The 26,195-nt window shown below is 40.8% G+C and overlaps 1 protein-coding gene across 1 annotated transcript; it reads left to right on the top strand.

Annotated features, from left to right (window-relative positions):
- The first annotated feature begins 1,164 nt into the window (after positions 1 to 1,164).
- On the top strand, positions 1,165 to 13,033 carry TXN (thioredoxin). Its single transcript, XM_081065225.1, has 5 exons — positions 1,165 to 1,391; positions 6,036 to 6,140; positions 6,608 to 6,667; positions 12,222 to 12,287; positions 12,763 to 13,033. The coding sequence occupies exons 1-5, from the start codon at positions 1,368 to 1,370 to the stop codon at positions 12,823 to 12,825; spliced, it is 318 nt and encodes a 105-aa protein (XP_080921351.1). The 5' UTR covers positions 1,165 to 1,367; the 3' UTR covers positions 12,826 to 13,033.
- The last annotated feature ends 13,162 nt before the right edge of the window (positions 13,034 to 26,195 follow it).

Below are 26,195 nucleotides of genomic sequence, written 5' to 3'. Positions count from 1 at the left end.
TAGCTTCCTCAACAAAGGTCAGTCTTGAACTTTGAAATTGTCTATTGTCTTTGTATATCTAAGATAACATACCTTTGAAAAGTCAGAATAATCTTCTTTTCCAGACCCTCAAAGGCACAACTGCCAGCACCAGAGCAGGAGACATTGTTCTTTTGTCGCCCACATACCATCTCTATCCTCTGAAAATGTTAACTACAATCCTGTACCCACCAATGTAAAAGGAGTACGTGTTTCTACATTTTGCTTTTTACCTAATCTCAGAGATTTCCTTGTGCTTTCTCCCACCTCCTTAATCTACCACCAATGGATTTCATGTGAACCCCCACATCTCCTCCTTTGATTCTAATGCATAAAATAAGCTGCAACTGCCATTCCCTTGAACATTATCTCTATCCATTGAGATTTTGCTTCCCAGCAATTGTCAGTTTGGCCCAAACTCTTATAAGACTTTTTCTTAGGCTGGACTTTGGTCCACACCATCATGATTCCTATTTTACAAAAAGTAAAACTGAGGCACCAGGAGGGCAGGACCTACTCGGGGTCACTCCTGAGGCACTGACATCCCACAATGAGCTCCCTGCTCTTCCAGAGCCAGGCCAGTTGCCTAGCCGGCTCTACCGCACTAAACTGCTGTGTCACCCTGGAGCCGCAGATTCCTTGGTGAAAGTGAAATAACAAGGAGAAAGAGAAAACCGTAGCTTTAAATTCCGGAAAGGAGGTGGGGGGGGGCGCACGCGCAGATATACTTCCTGGTCAGGGTTACTCAGCACTTTGCGGCGACCGTAGGGCTGGGGCGGGGTGGAGGGAGAGGCGGGCTTCTTTGATGAATCCAGCGTTGCCTAGGCGGCCCCTCCTCGAACCTGGTCGCATTCAATTAAGGCCTGGTTGACCGTCCCAGGTTACCCTGTGGCGCTCGGGGTGGCCGTCCACCTCCTCATGCCGCTCACAGTGCATGCGCCCTCTAGGTCGCTCCACCGCGCCCACAGATCCCCACTGCCAGCTCGCGTGTAGCGTAAAGTGGGAGTCAGAGGTTTCGGGGCCAGTGGGTTCCGGGGCCAGTGGGTTCCAGGAGCTCCTCCCGGCGCCCCGGTGGCCCCGCCCCCAATGGCCCCGCCCCTGCAGCAGTCCCGCCCCCACCCCGCGGCCCGGCCGCTCCGGAGGCGGGGCCTGGCCTGGGCGACTTGGCCAGCGCGGGAGGCCCGAGCGGGCGCGCCCCCGCCACACGCACGCCGCGCGCGCCCGCCCGCCCGCCCGGCTCCCGGTTGCTATAAAGGGAAGGCGGGCTGTGAGCACTTGAAGCTTAGTACCGCCCTTTGCATCCACTTCCATCGCTGCTTGCTGTCGTTCGTCAGACCTCAGCCGCCAAAATGGTGAAGCAGATCGAGAGCAAGGTATGCGCTCCGGGGGCAGGCCAGGGCGCGCGCAGCCTCCGTGGCTGGGGAAGGCTTTGGGCGGAGGGTGGGCAGGCCGCCCCTCCGCATCCCTGAAGAAGGGGACGCGGCGGCACGGCCTGGGGCTGCGAGAAGCCCGGCCTGGGGACGCCCGAGCCTGCCCTGGAAGAAGGGAAGAGGGACGAGGGCCCCCTGGAGGGCGGGGTCTGGGGGTCCAGCGCGCCGGGGGGATGCTCGCGCGTGGCGCGTCGGGGCGTCCCCTCACTGCGCCTCCTGCACACCCCGTCCGGGAAAACTCCATTGGGTGGGTGAGGGGTGCAGGGAGTCTGCCCGTGGCCCCCATCCCTATCCGGATGCGAGCCCCGGCAAGGAGATGGAGGGCCGCTTGGAGAAAGCACGGGGTCGCTGGCTTCCATTCCCCCCCAGTGAGCGGCGTGATCCACTCGTGCTTGGTGGGGTGGGCTCCCGTGGGAGCGGGTCTAGGCGGGAGATCCCAGGCTGCCCCCATCACTGCGGGGCCCCAGAGATGACGCGTGTTGTATCCTCGCAGAGCGGGTGGTTCCGCGCTGCTGACCCCCGCCCCCTCGCGTGGACCAGGCGTCCCCGAGGCCTGAGGGGCCCAGGTGGCCGTGAGGCGGTGAGATCCGGGCCGCGCCCTCGGGACTCCTCCTCCTGCGGCGCTGGACGTGTTTCCGGCAATGCTGGCTTTGGAATGACTCAGTCCCCAAGGCAGGGCCCAGGGGCCTCCGCTGCCCTGCCCATCTTGATTCGCCCACTGTCGGTGGGTCTCGCTGGAGTCATGAGTGCCTCTGGAAGCAGCCGCGCCCCGCCGTGTGCTCGTCGGCCTTCCGGTACCCAGATGGCGGTTCTGTCTTTTTAAGAACGCCCAAGGCAAAAAGTTATTGCAAGCCGAATACCCTCCTCGGAAAACTCAGAGCCTGACAGTGTCTGATAGACTGTAGCTACTCAAGAAGTGTTTGTTAAATGCAGAGCCATGAGTGGCAGAAAATTGAGGTTGCTCGAATCGTGGAAGACCCCTCGAAAGCGATGCTCCCACCCCAGTAAAGCAGGGGAAAGGCGGGCCCTCGCCTGCCTTGAGTGCCCCACCCCGTTAGGTGCTGGGGTGGGCTTCGGAAATGGAAGTGTCTCTGTAATGGTCCCTTATCATGTTGTTACTTTTGTAATGAGAAAACATGATCATTGTAGAAAATTTGGGGAGACGTGTTTCTTAGAAGCAACCACAAAGTAGTTGAGATTATTTTATATGTACTGTTTTGTTTCTGAGCTTTTTTTTTTTCCCCCTGTCTAATTTAGTCTGGACACTTTACATGTAATGAGAAGCTTTCTGTAATCTTGTCAATATCAACACATTGCCGGGCGATTCGTTGCTTCAGTGAATAGTTTATTAATAATGCTTTGTACAGAATTCAGGCTGTTTCCTCAGGTTAGGGTCTGGAGTGATTGGATGAAAGATGTGAGCCCTTTAAGTCTTGTAAATGCCGCAAGAAGCTTAGGAGAATACTCCTTTCCTTTCAACGCTGGCTTTCCCCCCATAACTTTGGCTAAATCGTTAAGAAAAATTATTGTTCTCATTTGAGTATCATCGCTTAGTGACTTTGAACTTTTTTTCCTCCCACATGGTGTTGATTGACTAATGGTAATCTGTTACCTGCTTGTCCTTAATGGTTTTTTTCCTATTGGGATTCTTTTTTGAATGTGAGCTCTTATATTAAAATAGCAACCTCTCATTTATTGGAAAGAGATCCTTAACATTAAGTTTTGTTCCACATACTTTTATTCAGTACCAACTGAATGACAAACATCAGTTTATAGGGAGGGGAGGTTCTCCAGGGTGTGGTGACCTCCTCAGTCTAACCTAACAGGTGAGAACCCATGAAAGGAGCGAGAAGACCTTTGAGGGGTCTCTATTAGTTGTTTCAGAATCCACACACTACAAACAAAAAATTGACTAATTTCTGGTGCACAACTTTGAGTCTTTCCCTGTTTTCATTGTCATAGTTATGGCACCCTCCTTCCCATCAATGAGAAGATGTATAAGGGTGATAGGGAATTTGTTCCTCAAAAGAGCACTGTAGCCTGGGGCCCAAAGGCCCTGATAATCAGTTGATCTTCTGAATTATAATCCAGAGTCATTAATCAAAACTAAACTCATTTGAATGTTACTTGTAAGTACTGAGTACACTTTAGATCTTTTGTCCTGATGTACTAACATTGGTGCCATTGGCCACCCAAGACAACTAACTCTTTCTGAGGTGTTGGTGGTTTGGAGCCACTGGGATCCATTTCTGATACCACTGAGATAATGTGATGAGGAAGACATCAGACACGGGGTTTTTTTGTTTGTTTGTTTTTTCCTTTAAAGAATAGAATGGCAGCTGCGATTTATTGCACTGGTGTCTTCTACACATAGTCATTTTACTAGCTGCTTTACCACTCCTACGCTTATTAATTACCTTTGGAATGGGTATGTACAGGACAAGAGGTATTAGACTCTGCTTTTATTTATCTACCCCAACTGCATTGCTTTGTTTTCAAAATATTTGTTTCATTGATAGGGACCTTTATTAACCTTCATTGTTGGATTCCCGGAGCTCTAGAAATTGGTTTGCTTCTTACGTAGTAAGATAATTTGTCATTTTCAAATTGATGTCTGTTTTAGGCAAACTTAAATATCAGGAGAAGAGAATTTGTTGTGAAGTCTACACATACTTGACTCTGTAACTCGTATTGTTGCATGCCCCTTTTCTTCAGAATTTTAGGTAGTTTTGATTCAGAATTGTTTGGGGAATTCCTTGAGAGTGTTTGAAATATATTCTATGTTGAAAGTAATCTTACCAAGTATTTACTGAGGGCCCACCATGTTCACAAAACAATGTACAGTTGACCCTTGAACCTTGGACAACATGGGAGGTTAGGGACATTGACCCCCCCACACACACACTCAGAAATCCATGTAGAACCTTAACTACTTGTGGTCTACTGTTGAGGGGAAACCTTATCAATAACATAAATAGTTGGTTAACACATATATGTATTATATACTGTGTTGTTACAGTAACATAAGGATAACATGAGAGAATACATTTATAGTACTGTATATATTTATTGAAAATATTGGTGTATAAATGGACCCTCACAGTTCAAACCCAGCATCTAATATAACATTTATATAGTAGGAACAAGGTTCAAGGTTCAAGTGTATTCATCTGACCAGACTGTCATTGCTTGACTTTATTTCTGCCTTACCTGGATCTTGCTTTATAGAATGGCTTGTTTGACCCTCCTAAAAAGTCACCTTAGGGAAGGCTTTGAATGAAATTCATCTGGAAAAGTCGGTGATGACTTGGAAATATAGTTTCTAGACTTCTAACTTAACTCTCTGTGCCCCTCACACCCAAAGGTATGATGGGAATTTGTACCTGCATAACTGAAAAGGTTGCAGATGTCATGAGATGCCATTCTTGAAGCACCATTTTGTGCATTGTTTCTCAAAAAACATGAAGTTGAAATTAGAAATCTAGAGATTTCTGTACTTCAGAGGAATCCACTTTAGATTTTAATGGTGCTTTGTTTACTTTCCTTTTTTACTGGACCAGGTCTGATATAATTCTTAGCTTTCAAGGAAGAGGAATGTTCGGTTTTAATTAAACCAATGTGACCAGCATTTTTCCCTTAAAGAAAACCTACACTTCCAATAATAGATTTCGTGTTTGTGGTTTGATTTCTCAGTGTTGTTAGTCAGTACTAACTAACTGGTTAAAATGAGTCCCTTGTTAACTAAATGTTACGTTCCTACAGTTACAGTATCAACACCATTGGTCAGTTAGTGCTGACTAAATTATTCAGGGAGATTTGTGGTAGGGGATATCTTGATCATTTCTGCTGGTGGAATTTTAACATGCATTCCTTTTGAGGAACTAAAACTCTTTCATTTGGTCAACAATGAGGACAGAGTTTTGAAATAAAGCGTAGAAATCAACTATAAACAGTATGATCTCAACTCTGGAAGCCCCATTAAAAAGAATACAAGGAAATATGCTGAATGTCAACAGTGATTGAGTGGAAGGCTTTGGAGGAGGCTATTTTCCTTGATACTTTTGATACTTTTGAGCTTTTACATGTTCTATAGAAAATACTAATTAATTAAAAAGTATCAGCTTTTTTTGTTTGTTTTAAAAGTAACTGGTAGTGTTATAGTTGGCTAAATTTTGTGCCTTTGTGACTTCTTCAACTCAAGTGACCCCTTCCTTTCATTAGTCGATAAGCATTCAGTGAATGTCTACAATAGATACCTAAATTAGATGTGGAAACATTTTTAATACAAATGTATCTTTCTTTCATTTGCTTGTTTTGTATATAGGTTAACCAATTAATATTTTATAACATTTCATGAGGACAGGCATATTGATTAATACACTAAACACATACTTGTTTCATCTTATCAAGTAATATTGCAAACAACACTAGGATTTTTTTTTTTTCAAACATGGTTTATTTGTTTTGGTTTTTTATTAAAAGACAGGTCCTGAGAGCAGGACCTCCGAATTGTGCTTTGTGCCACATTTTTTAATGTTTTGTTAGGGCTTTTTAACACGTATGGCTTTTCTTTTTTTCTCTCCTTAGTTGGCTTTTGAGGAAGCCTTGCGCAGTGCAGGAAATCAGCTCGTAGTCGTTGACTTCTCAGCCACGTGGTGTGGGCCTTGCAAAATGATCAAGCCATTCTTTCATGTGAGTATTAACTTCTACTTTGTAAGAGATTGGTGTTCTTCGGGTTGGTGGTCTCGAGGCTAGGAAAGGAGGACAGTTAAAGAGTTTGGGGGTTTTGTCGTTGCTCATGTTGGATCTTTGGCCTAAAAGTCATAGTGTAACAACTTAGCTTTGACTCATAAAGCCCATTGAAGACAACTTTCAGAAGCTAATTTGGTGGTCTTAAGTGGTTTTGCTTTTCTTCAACTTGAAACACGGTCCCTGCCCTATTTGAAATGCATGTCTCAGAAGTCAGTGTGTCAAATTGTTTTATACTAGGGAGGAATTTGATTCAAAGAAAATGTAAGTCCTTTGTTTACCTGATCCCTAGTGTAAAATTTTGGATCTTTAATTATTCTCTATTAAGTTTCCATTTTAAAAGGTTGAGTATATTGACGGCTGTAACCAAGTACTAAATCTCGGTATATTTTTCATTTTAAATTTTCCAGTCCCTTTCTGAAAAGTATTCCAATGTCGTGTTCCTTGAAGTAGATGTGGATGACTGTCAGGTACGTGGCGGGAAATAATGGAATGCTACCGAGCTTTTCACATTGGTCTTTTTCTCTGAATTGCAAGTGATTGTTTTCATAAATGTGTCAAATATAGTAGAACTACAGCCCTGGCTAAAAAGTTGGATTTTGGAAGAACAGGTATTGTGCTCATTGTGAGCTTAATCCTAGATATCAGGAGCTAGGTATATATCACATCTTAAAATAAGCGTAAAAACAGATGGTTGAGGCCTCTGTACCTTACTTACCAGTTATCTTTCGAACACACAATGGGATTTATAGACGATGTAATACAGAATTGTACACCTGAAATCTATGTAAATTTACTAACAATTGTCACCCCAATAAATTTAATTAAAAAAAAAAAGAAAAGCCTACATCTTCTACCTAACATTCTGAGAGGCTCAACAATCCATAGCAATTGGATTTGACCGTGTAACTAAATCCATAGAGCTGATGGTATCATCAAATTGGGGGGACCACTGTTAAGGTTCTTTGTGAACTAATGACATGATAAAGTGTATTCATAAACTTACTCTAGTCTTGGTTGATTTTAGTCGATCAGAAAACCCAAGTGTTTTAAAGAACAAACACCAAGGTGCCTAGGAGACAGCTGAGAGAATAATTAGAGGGAAAATTCCAGGGTTGGTTTAATTAACAAATGCTTGTTTAGCAGTTTATGCGCCAGACACTGTGTTCTACCATGTTTCCCCGCAAATAAGACAGGGTCTTATATTACTTTTTGCTCCAAAAGACGCAGTAGGGCTTATTATGTTCAGGGGATGTCCTGAAAACTCATGCTAGGGCTTATTTTTCGGTTAGGTCTTATTTTCGGGGAAACATGGTATGTGCTTTACAAGTATTGATTCATTTAAATCCTTGGTGCTATCATCATCCCCATGTTACAGATGAGAAAAACACAGAGGTGGCCCCTGGAGGGTACAGTGGTAGAACTGGGATTTAAAATGAGATCATCTGGCTTCCCAGCCCTTGCTCTTTACAACCACACTTTTATGGATGGGCTCTGTCGTATGGTGTGTACAGATCAGGTTCCCAGCACGTGATCTTGCCTCTCAGCCCACTGAACTATGAGAGCCTGCTCAAGAAATATCACCTCAGAGCTCTTTACAGATATGTGGGCATTTTCCCTTAGCCCAGTGAGGCAGGAGGGGTTTAGGGTATGAGGTGGCAACAGAGATGCTGGACCTTGGCTCAGTGACTTCTACTTTAGGTAATCTCTCTTTTTCCTTGAGCCTTGGTTTTTCTCTGTGATCAGATCTTAATACCGGCCTCATCAATCTGCCAAGGTTGCTTATTCATTGAACAAACATGGAGTGCTTAATAAAGGTACTAAAGGGTCAATCAACACAAGTATATGGCTGTACTTTCTACACCTGTGAGGACCTACCAACATCCCCATTGCTTATCCTCAGAACGTTTTTTCTGATTCCACATTCATGCCTTTGTTTGCACTATCTTCTCTACCTGGCACATTTCCTTTCCTACCCGATGAACTCCTAGTCATAAGCTTCATATCTTCTCCAGGAAGTCTTCTTCAGTTACTCCCTTTTACACCCCCGACTAGGTTAATTTCCCTTCCTCTGTGTCCCCACGATGTCATCTGCCCCTCTTTTCCTCTGGCATTTATGTAGAATGGGGTGGGGGGGAGAAGGGGACCCTGTACTTAGAGTGCTTGCTTTATTTTCCAGCTCTGTCCCTTATTAGCTGTGCAGGCTTGGTTAAGTTATTTATCTTTTCTGTGCCTCACTTTGATCCTCTGTAAAATGGCAATGTTAATCCAACATCATAACGGCAGTGATCAGGATTAAATGCGATAATACCTATAAAGTGCTTAGAAGAGTGCCTGGCATGTTAAGGACTCACTGAATCTTAGCTATTATCATACTGATCTGCCTTTTACCACTGGTTCCTGTAAGTTTCTATGGGTCAGGAACCCTCTTATTCACCTTCGTTTCTTCACCAGGCACACCTGCTTGGCATGTAGTAGGTGTAGAATGCATGTTGTATGGCTGTGAACTAAAGTTATTGGGCTGATATGTCCCAGCGTTTTAGAAAAACAGCACTGAGAGTAAAGAGCATGTGTTTGTGGAAAACATACCTTGCTCCCTGTTTCAACTTACCTTTTCTCACAGTCTTAATCGTTTCTATGGTCACCTTAGCCAGGTGAAAAATGGCACGTGGAAGGGACTAGAGAAACTTCGGGGGCTGACCCTGTCACATACCTAGCAACTGAATCAATTTTTATTTGAAATGAGACCACATGCTGGATGCATGGTAAGCTCTGTGCACACACAGTGTCATGTAACCCTCACGGTGACTATGAGAACAGCTCCTCTGCACTCCTAGTGAACAGACAGTGGGACTGTGGAGCAGAAGAAGTAGGTCAGTCACGCCAGAGCTGGTGGGTTTGAGCTCTCTCTGTGCCGGACCCAGGACAGGTGCTCTTACTGCCTCAATCAACACCATTGGGAAGTAGCTGTGCAGAGCAGTCAAGGACATCTGCGTGCCAGAGCTCCTCCTTCATGTCTGTGGCATGCTCACAATCACCCTGCAAGTTTCCAGACCTTGAAGTGACCCTCTCACCAACTGGGGACCTTTCACTTTGTCTCTGTATTCTAAAGATTGAGCAACAGATGGTATCTTTTTCTTCGAATACCTTTGGTGATGATTACTACCATCTCAATAGCCTTATCAATAGTTAAAAATTGAACTAATTCCAGAATCCTTTGCTCACCACATACACATAGCAGTAATCCCTGTCCGCTCCTACTCACCTGGTCATTCAGCAGAATTAGCAAGGCAGGCAATTCGGACACAAAGTAGTTCATTAAACAATCACTTGTTCCCCATGGAATTTACGAATTACGTGAGTGGATCTTCTGGTTGCTTTGGAATGCTAGGTAAAACCATCACCTCGTTTCGACTCTAGATTCTAAAAGAATACAGAGAAGGGATAAAAATTACATCCATCTCGTTTCTGAAATTTAGAGTATATCATTAAAGAGATGGAATGTTTAATGACTGAATTAATTTTTAAAATTTTTATGTGGATAATTCCTGACCATGATCTTCAGACCCAGGGTAATTTATAATGTTTTGGAGCAAGCAGCATATAGTTTTAGTAGAAGGATCTGGAAACCCTTGGATAGGAAGAAGTTACCTTTTAGATGGAATAGATTTAAATGGACCGTTAGGAGGCATGGACATGTAATGTGGTTCGCATATAAAATAATTTTGTGTTTGTAGAAAAATATGAGTACTAGCCCTTTTCGAAATGATAGACTGATCTTATTTTTTTTAACAGCAGATCTACTCCCAACTGTCGACAGGGCATGATGCTTTTGTAAATTAAAACTAGAAGCAAAGTAATGTAGACCTGACAGTCTTTCAATTTGTTAGAATGTGCCGTGTGTTTCCATTTTGATTAGAACCAGGAATGAGTTAATAGAAATGACAAAAGTAGGTTTAAAGTTATTTTTGGCTATATGGAGTGCTAAGGCCAAAATCAATGAAACTAATAAGGTAAAATGTAGTTTTGTTACACTTAAACATAAAAGTCTGAGATTCAGCAAAACCATAGGGATGAAGAACAGATTGGGTTGGGTGGGGGGAGGATTTAACTACAGAGGAGCTGCTGAAGGAAATTTTAGGGGACGGAAGAGTTTTGTATTCTGATTTTGGTGGTGTTTATATGACTGCATTTGTCAAAACTCACAGAACTGTATAACCCTAAAAAAGTGCATTTTGCTACATGTGAGTTTATAATTCCAGATTATATATGAAAAAACCAGGAAGTGGGGGTGTTAGTGAATAGTAGGGGAGCTTTTTGTTTCTAAGTGAAGGAAGTGATTGGAAGGATGTTTTTAAAACCTCAAAAGTACTTAATTTTTAAGTATGCATACCTTTCAAATCACTACAAAAAAATAGGCAAACTAGTCCATAGGACAAGAATTAGAAAATAAAAGTAAAACATTAGATTATAAAGATCAGATAGATATTAGTTATGGAAATACTAAACTTAGAGGGATATACTGTGTACCTGGATACTGACTCAGTATTATTAAAATGTCAGTGCTCCCAAATTTGTCTAACTTTAACTCAGTCTGACATTTTGGGGAAATTGATCATGACATTCTGAAATAAGGTAGTCAGGAAATCCTGCAAATCATTTTAAGAAAAATAATTGGGAGAGAAGCTGTGGAGGATGGGAAAGGACAAGCCCCATTAAAATAAAGTATATTAACTGCACTAATTAATTAAAAACAGTGTGGTTTTGTAACCAGAGTAGGTAAGGTAGACCCATGGAATAGAATAGAAAGTCCAAAAAAACAGAACTAAGTCTGTTTAACCGTGTATAATGATTAGCCATTTGGGGTTAAGATGTTCTATCTGTACCTCATTCTTTATTCCCCAGTAAAATCTAGAAGAAATTTAAACATAAAACCCTAGAAAATACTGAACATATAGAAATGATAGACACTGTAAAGCACATTAATCACCCTGTCTCTTACAGTCTTAAGAATTTGATTAACTGTGGGCCTGGACAAGTTCAGTCACAAGTTCAGAACTGAAATCTGTTTGATGCTAAAGCTAGTAATAAAGCCCATGTTTTTGGTGAACGGGGTAGGGGAGGACTGCTGGATGGGAAAAAAAAATCATCATACTGATAAAATTGACACACATTCTTTGGAAGCTAGTTTAATAGGATGTAGCTAGAGCCTTTAAAATGAGCATGGTCTTTCTCTTAGCATTTTACTTCCAGGGGTGAGGGTTGAACCAGAGTATAGAAATATTTGTAGATAAAGATTAAATTTTTAACGTTAGGCAAAGTCAGAGCCTTTTATCTATTGACCAGTGCATTCAGATGATGATACATTAATACAGTGACTGCTATGTGACCATAAAAAATGTATGTACATTTTCTGGGGAAAAGTTCATTGCATGTGCATTATACATAGCACATACCGTGTTTCCCCGAAAATAAGACCTAGCCAGACCATCAGCTCTAATGCATCTTTTGGAACAAAACTTAATATAAAACCTGGTATTATATATGTTATATTATAGTAAAATAAGACTGGGTATTATATTAATATTTACTCCAAAAGATGCATTGGAGCTGATGGTCCGGCTAGGTCTTATTTTCAGGGAAACACAGTATGAGCAAAGACGAGAAGTACTAATTCTGAGGAATAGCTGAGATTGTCATCCTGAATATTGTTACAGAATTTGTTTTTGCTTTTTTATGTTACTTGAAACAGCCAAGATATGATTAGACTAAACAGCTTACTGAATCCCTGTATAGTGTCTGATGACAGTAGGCTTTTGCTCGTTGGTGCCCCTCAAAGAGGAGAGAATATACCATTTTGCTTTGGTGCTACCGTTACATTCATTGTAAATTTTTGTATGCTAAAGTCCTAATGCTGAGATGTATATTATAGAAAAAAGAATCTGGTTTTGGATGACTTCTGTCAAAGCTCAATACTCAGTCTTGTTTTTATCCTCTCTCCCATGGTCCCCCCACCCACTCCAGGATGTTGCTTCAGAGTGTGAAGTCAAATGCATGCCAACCTTCCAATTTTTTAAAAATGGACAAAAGGTAAGTACTTCTGACCTTAAAGAAAACTGAGTAAATAGGACAATATGGTGTAAATGAAGAAACTGAAGTGCCTTATTCCTTCATACTAGGAAGCATGTCCCCATTGCCTACTAATACGTCACTCTTCATTAAGCACACAATATGACATCTAACTGAAAATTGATCTTTGCTAGAATTAGTCACTAAATCTCTATGATTAGTACTTTGTATTTATATCATAAAGTGTATTTCTTTGTTAAGAGGTATTTGATTCACAGATTTGTATTTGACCCTTTTGCCTTTTCTTGAGGGGTTTTTATTTTTTTTTAGTTTTTGTTTTTTGTTTTTAACTTAAAAGAACTGTTATCCAGGGATTTTAATTTTAAATAAGATACTTCTTTTCCCTGTCCTCAGTATTCCCCCACTCTGTGATTCTTATGCACAAAATAGATACCCAATACTACCATCTAATGTCAATTCAATATTCTCTTAACAGGTGGGTGAATTTTCTGGAGCTAATAAGGAAAAACTTGAATCCACCATCAATGAATTAATCTAATTATGTTTTCTGAAAACATAACCAGTCATTGGCTCTTTAAAACTTGTAATTTTTTTTATTTACAAAAAAAAAAAAAATCAAGTAGAAAATTATGTTCAATTGCCATCCAATTATAAATGAGAATAAAATATTAATTCTACTGTTTTTAAAACTGTCTGGTGTCTTTGAATAGCTTTTGAAATAAATGAAAAGTGACCATTAGATGATATTTAGTGTCCTAATTATTTTCATATATTCTTGATAACTTTTTAGTAACCTTGTAAGTCACTAATTAAAGATTTTTTTTGTCTTGTATTACTATCTTAGTGTATTTCAAGGAAAATCTTGTTGGGGGCAATGCAGATAATAGATTAGAATGTCAAAATTCTGTTAATTTTTATGACCCTTATTAACAGAGTAATTCTTTGTTTTAGCAGGCAAATCTTCTATGTTCTCTGAATGATTAGCACGACAAACTGATGTCCACCCGTGAAGGAATTGTTTCTATAGCTTAAGATTCTTGTCCCAAAATTTACAGTGAGCTTCTCATTTTGCTAATAGTAACTGAGTCCTGTTATATCAATTAGGATTTCTTCATGATTGGCTCACAAGGGGATTCCTGCAGACATTTCCTTGGGAATTTTGATTCCCTCAAAGTAGCTAAGAAACTAGTTTTATAGGCTGGCTAGAAGTTCCAACCTCAGGGGTAAGGTAAAGGATGTGCAAGTTACTAGTTATTTCATTTAAAGATCGAGTGTTTTTTGTGTTTTAGACACAGCAAAGTGCTATGAGAATGCTTGAAGTTTTAAAATATATATAATAATGAAAATCGTAGAATTAATCATATGCCCATCATCCTTATATTAATCTTTGGAGGGGAAAAAAGGGAGTAGGTACTATAACCTCATTTCACAGTGAGAAAACAAAGAGAAGCTAAGTAATTTTCCCAGTTTCTCCAGCATCACACAAATCTGAGGATCTGAGATTCAACTAAGGGAGAATGGAGCCCAAGTTCTTGGCTCCCTACTACACTGCTTCATTGTAACAGTCTGAATAACTAGTAGAATGCTGGGGCCTTTCCTGAGTGCCTTTCTTCATCTAAAATTAGGTGCTGACTTTAGACGATTTTTCAGAATGTTCATTGAATGCCTATTCTGTGTGAGGCTAGGGATATAGCTCTGAGAATGTCATTCTCTGAAGATGACATTCAGGAAAGGGAGGCAAACTGGTGAATGATAGACTGAGGAATATTTTACAAGACCAAAACAAGCACATTCACACCGCAATTAAGAATAATGGAGACTGGTTTTGGGTAGAGTGGTTAGGATAGGTTTCTGTGAAGTGACTAAGCTGAGACCTGATTACTGGAAAGGATTCTGACATGCAAAGTTCCAGGAGAGAACACACACACGGTCTGAGTCAAAGAACTTAGTACGTTATATCAGAAGCATGAGATAAGCTGGATAGAGTAGCAGGGACATGTCATCGAAAGCCTTCCCTGTCCCAGGTGCAAAGGTAAGCCGTTGAAGGGTGGAGGTAAAGTACTCTGATAATAAGTATTAATTTTGGCAGCTGTATGGAAAGTGGGTTGTGGGGGGAGACTAAACTGGAGTGTCAGGCTTTTGCAGTTACCTAGGCCAGAGAAAATGACAGCCGTGATTGGGACATGGTGGAGAGGTGGTAGAGATGAAACAGTGTGTACAGACTCAATAACATTTAGGAAAGAGCATCCACGGACTTCTGGGAGCAGGATTCTAGAGTGAATCCCAGGTTTTGGGTTTAAGCAAATTGGTATTTGGGGTGCCATGGAACAAGAGGATTCGAGGAAGCAGGTCAGGTTCTCTCTGGACATGTGAAAAATACATGATTCACTGGTGTGCATTCAAATGAAGATGTCCTGCAGGCTGTTGGGTACTAGTCTGGAACTCAAAGAACAGGTCTGGACTGGGGTAGGGAATTTGGAAGACATTGTCATGTAGATGGTACTTTAAAACAGGAATATATGAGATGACCCAAGAAGAGAGTTCAAAGTAAAGAGGGCTCCACAACGTGATGAACTTCCAATAGAAACCAAGTAAAATAGGAACCAAAAAAGAAAACTTAAGGGAAACCCAAGGAGGAGGAAAACCAGAAAAAAGGTTTACCCCAGAAGTAAAGAGATTCCAAGTAGGAAGGAGTGTCAACCATTAAATGACAGGCTCAGAAAGATGACAGGAAAACAAAAGGGAGATGGTGACTGGCCAAAATTCCTATGGAATGATAGGGATGAAAGCCAGATTGGTGGGAACTAAAGGGTGAGGGATCAGAAATGACCTCAAAATCACACTTCATATCCTGAAGGAAGTAACATTTGTAAAGGAAAGTGTCCAAGGATAATTGTTGTAGCATTGTTTATAGCAGCCCAAAATTGAGTTTTCAAACGATTAAATACCTAGTAATAAACTTAACCAAGGATGTGAAGGACCTATATGCTGAAAACTATAAGACATTTTTGAAAGAAATTGAAGAACACACACAAAAAAATGGAAAGACGTTCCATGCTCATGGATCGGAAGTGTCAACATAGTTAAAATGGCCATATTACCCAAAGCAATATACAGATTCAATGTGATCCCTATCAAAATCCCAATGGCATTTTTTAAAGAAATAGAACAAAAAATCATCAGATTTGTTTGGAACCACAAAAGATCCCGAATAGCCGAAGCAATCCTAAGAAAAAAGAACAATGCTGGAGGTATCATACTCCCTGACTTTAGCTTGTACTACAGGGCAACAATAATCAAAATAGCATGGTATTGGCAGAAAAAGAGACCTACAGACCAATGGAATAGAATTGAGAACCCAGAAATAAACCCACGTAAATATGGACATATAATTTTTGACAAAGAAGCAAAAAACATTCAATGGAGGAAAGACAGCCTATTCAGTAAATGGTGCTGGGAGACTTGGAAAGCCACGTTCAAAAGAATGAAACTGGACTGGTATCTATCACCATGTACCAAAATTAATTCAAAATGGATCAAAGACCTAATCATAGGCAATAGACCGAAGCAATAAACTACATAGAAGAAAACATAGGTACTGAACTTATGGACCTTGGGTTCAAAGAGCATTTTATGAATTTGACTCCAAAGGCAAGGGAAGCAAAAGCTAAAATAAACGAATGGGACTGTATCAAACTTAAAAGCTTCTGCACAGCAAAAGAAACCATTGACAATAAAGAGGCAACCAACTGAATGGGAGAAGGTTTTTGCAAACAGTGCCTCCGATAAGAGGCCAATATCCAAAATACACAAGGAATTCATACAACTCAACAACAAAAAAACACAACCCAATTGAAAAATGGGCAGAGGACCTGAAGAGACATTTCTCTCTTCAAATAGGCATGTGAAAAAATGCTCAACATCACTAATCATCAGAGAAATGCAAATCAAAACCATAATGAGATATCACCTCACCCCAGTTAGAATGGCTATCATCAACAAGACAAATAGTAACAAGTGTTTGAGAGGCTGTGGAGAAAAAGGAACCCTGATACACTGTTGGTGGGAATGCAGACTGGTGCAGCCATTATGGAAGGCAGTGTGGAGGTTCCTCAAAAAATTATGAATAGAATTACCATATGACCCAGCAATCCCTCTCGTGGGTATCTACCCAAAAAATCTGAAAATATTTATCCATAAAGAAATGTGTGCTTCAATGTTCACTGCAGCTTTATTTACGGTGGCCAAGACATGGAAATCAAAATGTCTTTCAATAGATAAATGGATAAAGAAGTTATAGGATACATACACAATGGAATACTGTTCGGCGGTAAGAAATGATGAAATGGTACCATTTGTGACAACATGGATGGATCTTGAGATTATAATGCTAAGCAAAATAAGTCAGACAGAAAAAGTAGAGAACCATATGATTTCACTGATGTGTGGTATATAAAACTGAAAACAACAAGAACAAGACAAACAAATGAAGGAACAAATCCTCATAGACACAATAGTTCAGGGGTAAGGGGCGGGGGGCTCTAGAAGAGGGTAAACGGGGTCTAATATATGGTGATGGAAAGAGAACTGAGTCTGGATGGTGAACACACAATGTGAGATATAGATACTGTATTACAGAATTGTACACCTGAAATTTATGTAAATTTACTGTCACCCCAATAAACTTTAATTTGAAAAAAGAAAAAAAAAAGATTATGTAGTTATCTCAAAAGATGCAGAAAAAGCACTTGACAAAATTCAACATCCACTTATGATAAAAACTGAACAAAGTGGATGTAGAGGGAACATACCTCAACATAATAAAGGCCATATATGACAAGCCCACAGCTAATATTCAACAGTGAAAACCTTTTAGCTGTTTCTCTAAGCTCAGGAACAAGACAAGGATGCCCACTCATCGCTTTTATTCAACACAGTATTGATGGCCACGCCAAAGCAAATTGGCAACTAAAAAGAAAGAAAAGGCATCCAGATTTGAAAGGAAGAAGTAAAACTCACTATTTGCAGAAGACATGATATTGCATATAAAAAATAAAGCACCTCAAAACTGTTAGGACTAATAAATTCAGTAAAGTTGCAGCATACAAAATCAATATACAGAAATTTGTTGCATTTCTACACAATAATATCAAACCATCAAGAAGAGAAATTAAATAAGCATCCCATTTACAGTTGTATGAAGAACAAAATACCTAGGAATAAATTTCAGTGCTCCTGAAAGACGTATGCTGAAAACTGTAAGATATTGATAACAGAAATTGAAGAAGACAAATAAATGGGAAGATAATCTGTGCTTACAGATAGGAAGAATTAATATCGTTAAGATGCCCGTACTACCTAAAGCAAATTAATAGATTCAATGCAATCCTTATCAAAATCTCAATGGCATTTTTTTCACAAAAATAGAACAAAGATTCCTAAAATGTGTATGGAAGCACAGAAGATGCCAAAGAGCCAAAGCAATCTTTAGAAAAAAGACCAAAGCTGGAGGCATCATGCTCCCTGATTTCAAATTATATTACAAAGCTATAGTAATCAAACAGTATGGTATTGGCATAAAAACAGTCACATGGAACAGAATAGAGAGCCCAGAAATAAATCCACACAGAAAGATGCATGCAGTTTTAAACAGGATTGTGGGTTTGGGGATAAGAAGATGGACTTTCCATCTGATGGTTTCTAAGATGAAAATGGGAGGAGAGCAAGTAGGCAATTTTAAGGAGAAGGTGTGAAATACTAACCTGAAATGCAAAAGCACAGCAGGGGCAGAGCTGAATGCCCAATGAGACATTTGTCCGGACTTCAAAGCAATGTTCTATGCTTCCTCCAACCACGTTCAGCTGCTTCGGTGCAGGCAGTCAAAGGTGGAGAGTCCGAGTGCAAGCAGGATTGTGTCTTAGTAGGCAAGTCCAATAGAGGGAGGATGCAAAAGAGTTGACAGCATTTGCAAAGACTTGATTATACTAATGCAGTATAGAATCAGAGCTAGATGAATAGAGAAGCAAAGCCAAGAAGAGGCTTGTGGGGATAGAGAAAGAGTCTGGGGATCAGAGGTCTCAACAAGATCAAAAAGAGTGGCAGTGGGAGTGATTGAGGAAGCAAGCTAAAAAGATATGAGATGGTGGGCAGAGTGGGATTTAACCACCAACATTTGAAATGCTACTTAACAGAAACAACATTGCCCTTAACAGAAACAATATAGTGGAGTCATACCGCTATATTCTCGCTGGCGGTGCCGGCTGGGTTGGAGACACAGGGAGCAAACATCCGCCAGTACCCCAACAAGGGGTCTTCCTGCACCCCCATCTCGCTGCCAGCTGGGCGAGACACAGGAAGTAGGATCCACACGATCCCCAATCCACCGTCTGCTTCTCTGCCTGCCAACAAACCAACCAGCCAACACAGTCATGGCAGTTATATCAGTGGCTAATTGACTAACTGGTTACAGCTGATGGCCAACCAGTCACAGCTGATGGCCATCTACTACCCAAGCCAGCACCTTTCCACGTGAGGCCGAGAGCCTGGAAACTGCTCTCTGGGACTCTGTCCCCACATTTGTGTCTCAACAATCTATAACTGGTACAGTTGTGACATATTTGGGTTGCTGCTGATGGAGAATTGGGTGGTGTCCCTTTCGAGTGCAAGGAGGAATTGAATGGAAGAAGCAATAGGTAAGAGAAAAAAACCTAGAGGACGTCATCAAAATGGCCTCTGTAATGAGCCTCTGTAAACTCCCCTAGAATTTACAACTAATCAAACAACAACTCCACAAAAAAACCTGTCAATTCTTCTCAGCCTGAAGGCAGTTGATTCTTGCATCACAAAGTATCCTTTCCTGTCCAACTAGAGACTCCTTGCCCCTCTCTTTCACTTCTCAGTCCTGAGGTACTCACTAATTAGTGTAGTCTTTGCAACAGTTGCACATGGCCACCGAGGAACATTTTGCAATATTACAGAGTTCATCTCAATCTTGAATTTGTGCAGAAATATATAGGCCTAGATGTAACACGTGAAATCATGTGCAACATGATATTAATCATAATCCTTTACAATAACAAGTAGGTGGATGTTGAATACTAGAATCAAGTAGTTTTATTTTTTATAAAAGTATTTCATAAGATTGAATTACTTTTCAGAAATCAAGTAAAATTTCTGGCTTTGTTGAATAATCTCTTTATCTTTTTGTTCCTTAATTTTGAGGCAATTTTGAATATTTAAAGAGAGAAATAGTTTTTGAAAACGTGAGGCCATTCTGATTTTTTAATTTCCTAACTTCCAATTTACATTTTTATATTAAAATTTTGAATGCTTGAAAACAACTACATGTCATTTTCAATCCTTTGGATCATTGAAATGAATACAAGTCAAGATCATAATAGAAAGATAATGACAAAACAGAAGAAAAAATTGAAAGGGACAAACAGAAAATTTCCAAATAAGAAAACTGCTTAAATTCTTTAAAACTGGCCAAAATGAAAATTAAGAATTTATCGAGCATAATCATGTGAAATTCTGAAATAAGGCATTGTAAATTATTACTGAAGATTTAATTACTTGTGAAAATGAAAATAAGATAATTATTCTTATCAAATCCACACCTGGAACTTCAAGTCAGATTAAATCCTTGCAACTTGATATTACTTGCTAAATGATTCCTTAAGCTGTTAAGTAAAACATTAACAAGGAAAGAATTATTCGTGTCTGCCACATGCGTAATTCATAGGTAACAAATGTAACTCTCTGGGCCGCACCTTGCAAGATAAAAGAAAATAATATACATGAAACCAGCAAATTCGTCAAAAAGGACAAAGCCTCTGGAGTGTTGCTGTGTTTGTTGGATAATGATACTGGAAAGAGACTCTAACTCTTGATAACATGAGATTATTTCTAACAAAACACAAATATGCTTCAAATTAATGGTGTGAACAAAAAGGGGGCTATGTGATAAACCTGACACGCTCAGGGGGCCACATGGCTGGCCTGACAAGCTCAGTGACCACAAGTAACCACATAGGGCAGGTGGTCGCATCCCAGGCCCATAGCTTCCTTAGCAAAGGTCAGTCTTGACCTTAAGTGAGCCCTGTGCACTGTTCTTACACATCTAGGATAACATACATTTGAAATGTCAAAGGAATTTTCTAGACTCCTCAAAGGCACAACCACAGGCACCAGAGCACAGAGCACAGAACCCCTCATTGCTATCTTGTTCCTGGCGTACCCTCTGTGTGCTGTAAAAGTTAATTATTAACTATCCTGTGCCCACCAATGTAAAATAAGTATGTGTTTCTCCCTTTTGCTTTTTTTAATCTAATCCAAGAGATTTCCTCGCTTTGCTTTCTCCTGCCTCCTTGATCTGCCACTAACAGATTTCATGTAACCTTCCCTATGTTTCCTCCTTTGATTCTAATGTATAAAATAAGCTGCAAGCCTGCCATTCTCCAGAGCATTTTCTCAATCCATTGATATCTTGCTTTAGGGCATGTCCTCAATCTTTGACTCTAATAAACTTTTATAAACTTTTCTCTATGTTTGGATGTCTTTTCGTCAACAGTGGTAATGATTTTCCATCCGATAAACATGGTAGGAAATACAGTATTCACTTAACACCAAGTCTTTCAAACAGAGTATATTAAGCATGTCTTTTTTATTCTAATATTTTTTAATGGGGAATATTGGGGAACAGTGTGTTTCTCCAAGGCCCAGCTAAGTCATTATCCTTCAATCTAGTTGTGGAGGGCGCAGCTCACTGGCCCACGTGGGAATCGAACCAGCAATCCTGTTGTTCAGAGCTCACGCTCTAACCAACTGAGCCACCTGGCCACTCCTTATTCTAATATTTTAACATCTGGGAACTTAACTGACCCTGGAGGGGTCATAGCCACCAAAACACAAAAATAATAGCCCGTTAGACTATCAGAAAGGGCTGAATTAAATGTGAAAACTCAACAGGGAAATTATGTATGCCAAATTGAACAACTCTGACCTGGCTAGTTCACACTGACTGATTTCTGTAAGCCCAGGGGTCATTGGTAAAACCTCCTGGGCTCCAAAAGTCATTTTCCAAAAGATATAGATGCAGTGGAAATCTTTGGTAAAAACAAGCAGAGAACTGTAGGACTTGTGGTAAATTTCCCTGGCATTTAGTGCACATACTTAGATCTGTGCACAAATTACCACGCTATTCAGATACCCCCAGTGTAGGTGAACAATAGAGCAGAGGCCTGCACAGTCTAAGCAGAAGCTCACAGCCTGGGTAACAAGACAGGGTGATGTTTACAGGTCGGAGAGCTGTAGGTAAGTCCAGCTAAAAGTGTGAAATTAGGTTCAGTATTCTGTGTCCCAGGTCCACAGTTCAGGTAGCAGTGAAGACAGTCCAGGTCATGCCTGTGTTAAGACGGGGGCAGAGAACACAGAGCAGGTGCATCTAGGAAGACAGACGAGACCCTTCTTCCACTCCCCACCACCACTACCACACCCTGTAAATGCATCTCTGCAAACCTGCCAAGAGTGTGAACAGAAGAAACTGTCCCCAAAACCAGGTAGCTTGACAAACAACCACTGAAATAGCTCCGTGGTTCTTGGCCCTGGCTGCACCCTGGCAAGTATTAAAGGACCGATGCCCAGGCCCCACCGTCGATGATTTGGATGCAATAGGTGTGGGATGAAGCCCCAGCATAAGTAACTTTACGAAGTTAGTCAAGTGCTTCTGAATGTGCAGCCAGAAATGAGAATCCCTGAGTTAGTTTACACACCTTAGGAAAGCAGTTGTCTGACTGGCTAACACAGAACAAGAACACAATCCCCAAGAACGTGGGCCCAGACTGTGGGAAGGCTTTTCAATCCACAATCAGATTCAGAGTGAGGTCATTAAAGGAAAACTTAAAGATTATGGAGCAGGGGATCAAACTGTTCCCAGACGTTAACTGATTTTGAAAGCTTATACAAAACCTTATCTGATGACCCGATTAAAGTTGTTTAACCTAGTTATTTTTAAAAGAGGGTTTTGCTATAATATAAATTGGGAGACTAATCTCATATCTCCATTTAAACTCAAGTTTCAATACGACAGATATGGATTAGAGGGTAGTAAAAGGTCTGATATCACAAAGTCTGATGGCAGAAAGAAGGGGGTTCAAATTCTGTACTGCCAATTATTAGCTGTGGGACGTTGGGTATGTAACTCAACCCCTCTGAGCCCCTATAACAGAAAATAATACCTGTTTCTCAGGAGGCTTGCAAGGATGAACTGGGATAGCTTATTAAAACATCTTTGTTAGGCTCTTTGACACTGGAACTACCTGGGATAACTCAGGGTTATGGTAAAAATGTTCAGGGAAGGTAGGAAAAAGGCCATGGTCACCAGCCTCACCTGGACTTACCTAGGGCTACTGCAACATCTTTGGGATAGGAGGCAGCCTGGCTGATCAGTTGCAGGCATTCTTCACTCTGATGCTCTGTGTCGTGCGGGGCGTCCGGCGGGGTCTCATCTCCCGCTCCCCACATAAGAACGCAGGACAAGGTAAGGCCAAAAAGGAACACCCACGGAGCCATAAAGTAGGGGAGTCAAACCAATATATTCTCACCGGCGGCATCCGCCTCTCGGCAATCCGCTTTTGCTAGCCCCCATCCCTCTGCTAGCATAGCCACAGCAGTTATATTAGTGGCCAATGGCTTATGGGTTACAGCTGATGGCCCACTAGCCACAGCTGATGGCCATCTGATCACAGTTGATGGCCATTTATTACCCGAGCCAGCACCTTTCTATGTGAGGCCGAGAGCCTGGAAACTGATTTTTGGGGCTTTATCCCCACAGTCTGCCATGGTGGTTTAAATACTTTCCATCTCTTCGATTGAACGGTGGATTAATTGACTCTATCTTGCTCTATTTTGAAGGCTGACTAGCTGGGCTTTTCACTCTCCTCTATGCAGAGCCTTATTTAGTAGGATTTCTACCTCAGGTCACTTCACAGACCACTGATAGCCATCAGTGGTGCCCAGGGAAGATGGTGAGGTCACATGGCACCAATCATGCAGAAAGAAGGCCTCTGAAGGAAGTTACGGGCATGTGGGGCCCTCTGTTGCATGCCCTGTGCAGTTCTTTGCTGGGCACTCCACCAGCAGGAGCTCATTAAACAGCAGCTGGAAACATCAAAAAACACTCAACCTTTCTGTTGTTTGTGTGGCTATGACTCAAAGTCCCCACTAGAGGGCAGGAAACTTGAAGATGATGGATTCTTTTTTTACAGATGAATAAACTGGATAAATTATAATAATTATGGGAATAATAAATAATCACAGATAGCTTTTATTGCACATTGTCTAAGGGCCAGGAACCCCCCAATGTTTATTATGTTCCCTTCATCTAGTTCATATCATAAATTATAATTATGTAATTTTTAGTTTACTTGTTCTTCATTTCTGTCCCACCACTGGACTGGAAGTTCCATAAGGACAGTGTCTGTTTAATTCACTGTTTTTTACTGATTAGTGAGTCTGGATCATTGTAGTAATTGAATAAGTTCATATTGAATGAATAAATGTTGAGTGAAATGAATCTTGACCTCAAAACCAAAATGTGGGGGCTATTATTATTATAATAGCATTGTGTTTTGTTACTAGTAAAATTGTTTTAAAATTTGTGATGTCTCTTTTTAGGTATTTGAAGCTAATTATTAAGTAGTTGTCCCATAGTGTTCTTCCAATAGCTTTTATAAGTTTTATTTGGGGGGGGGGGGAATGTTCTACTGCAGAGAGTGATTGGCATTGTCAAAACTAAATTTTGACTAAAGATTTTGTACTTATTTGGAACATTTGTGAATTTGTATTCAAATAAGCTCCTGCAGTGCCAAACTCACACTAGGCACTGATCTAAGGACATTGCATCCTTACAAAGGTGATATTAGTGGCTCCATTTAGCTGATGGGAAAACTAAGACACAGGGATGTTTCTTTTTTTTTGAGGGGGGGAGGATGTTTCTTATGTTAAGAAACTTGCCCAAGATTTCACAACTAGTAAGTGGCAGAGCCAGATTCAAACCTAGGTATCAGATTCCAAGGACATAATCATTACATTACCTCTAAAATTCCCTTAAATGATTTTACACAATTATTTGATAAAATAGCAATTGCATAGGTAATGATTCTGATGGGCCACAGCAAAACAAATTTGGGAGTTTTATGCATTTTTCCACAATGGACTTTTAATGTATTTGAAGCAACAGTGTTGAGAAAAGAAATACAAATGGGTCAGAAGGTATCCTTGCTTCTCAAAATCTTGTTTATAGCCAGGGGGTTATTTTGTCATTACATGGTTAAAAATTATAAACTATAATCCTCTTTCCAAAAAACCAAACACACACACCAACTAACATGCAAAGGCCAGCCTACCGCAGGGCAGAGCTCTTGGCATGTCACCAGGAAAGACAAAGTGTACGACACAGAAATCTTTCAATGTCATCAAAACACAACACCTTTTCAGCCAGGGAAGTTTTGCAATAAAAATAGCATACAAGAACCATATGATTTAGCAAGGAGTAGACGCCTCGGTAGCACACCCAAAAGAACTGAAAACAGGTCTTCAAACAAAAACCTGTACATGAATGTTTACAGCAGCACTGTTCACAGTCATGCTATTCACAATAGCCAAAATGTCCATCAACAGACGAGTGGATAAACAAAAGATATATTTGTACAATGGAATATTGTGCAACCATGAAAAGGAAAGGAGTACTGATCTACGCTACAACATAGATGAACGGTGAAAACGTGATGCTAAGTGAAAGAAGGGAGACATGAAAGGTCACCTATTGCATGGTTCCATTTATAGGAAGAGGCAAATCCATAGAAACAGAAAGCAGATTAGTGTTTGGGGAAGAGGAAAACCTTGAGGTTGGGGTACCTTAAGCTTTCCCTGGAATTTCCAGCGGAAAGAACTTGAAATGAAAGTCCTTCACAAGGACAGCATCCATTCCTGTCCCATCCCCACTGTGTACGTGGCTCTCCTGAACTTTGGCTCTCAAACCATCTCCCCTGTGGGCTTCCTTCTTCCAGTCTCTGAATCTCCACTCACCCAAGGCTGGCCCTTGGGTCACAATGCCTCCAGTTAGAGTGATTCTCTCTGCAGTAGTGCCCTAAGGGACCAGTGACACCTGTTGCCACCCAAGTCTCATAGAATAGCTGATCTCCTGGACAGGAGCAGACCTGGATCCTCCAGGTCTGATGTCCTTTACTATAAGTGGTTCAAGCAATAGTGGTTCCTTTAGTTAGTGATCGTGTTAGAATAATCACAGGCTTATCTCTCAGCCCCAGACTTTACATTTCAGGTTCAGTTCAGTTTAAACACATACAGAAAAAGAAAATATTTTCTCAAATAACAGTGCGTCTCATCCCTACTCCCATGTCTCGAACCCTGAGCAAACGCAAAGCTTATTTCTTGCTGCCCTAGAAAGTCTACCTGAATAATAAAGGACACCCTTTTAGCAGCAGCAGTCATCATTATCCAGACTCAATCATATTTTTCATTTATTCCTTAAGAATCCCTGGGTTATAACACAGTTGCCATTTTTTTTCTTACACTACTTTTGTTATCTCAAATCGTAAGGTAAGGAAAGTTTATTCAAGAAATGGTATTGGGACAATTGGGCGCTTATTTGGAGAATAAAAAGAGCTACATCTCTGCCTTATACTTAACACTCTAACATTAAAATCAGTTCCAAATGGGTTAAAGATTGGGTGTTAAAAGAGAGAGAGGAACCATATGAAGCAAAAGAGGGAACTTCCTTAAGCTTCTAAAATGCATGCAAGTGGCAGCTGATAGCCTCTCCTACTTCTCACTGAAATAGCTACAAGCGTGCACCCATAGAAACAGACAACTGTTAATATTAAAGGT

This window comes from Rhinolophus hipposideros (assembly GCF_964194185.1).
Source record: "Rhinolophus hipposideros genome assembly, chromosome: 11".
Taxonomy (NCBI): Eukaryota; Metazoa; Chordata; class Mammalia; order Chiroptera; family Rhinolophidae; genus Rhinolophus; species Rhinolophus hipposideros.
Note: the sequence above shows the minus strand (reverse complement) of the source record. Positions and strands in the feature narration are given on the sequence as shown.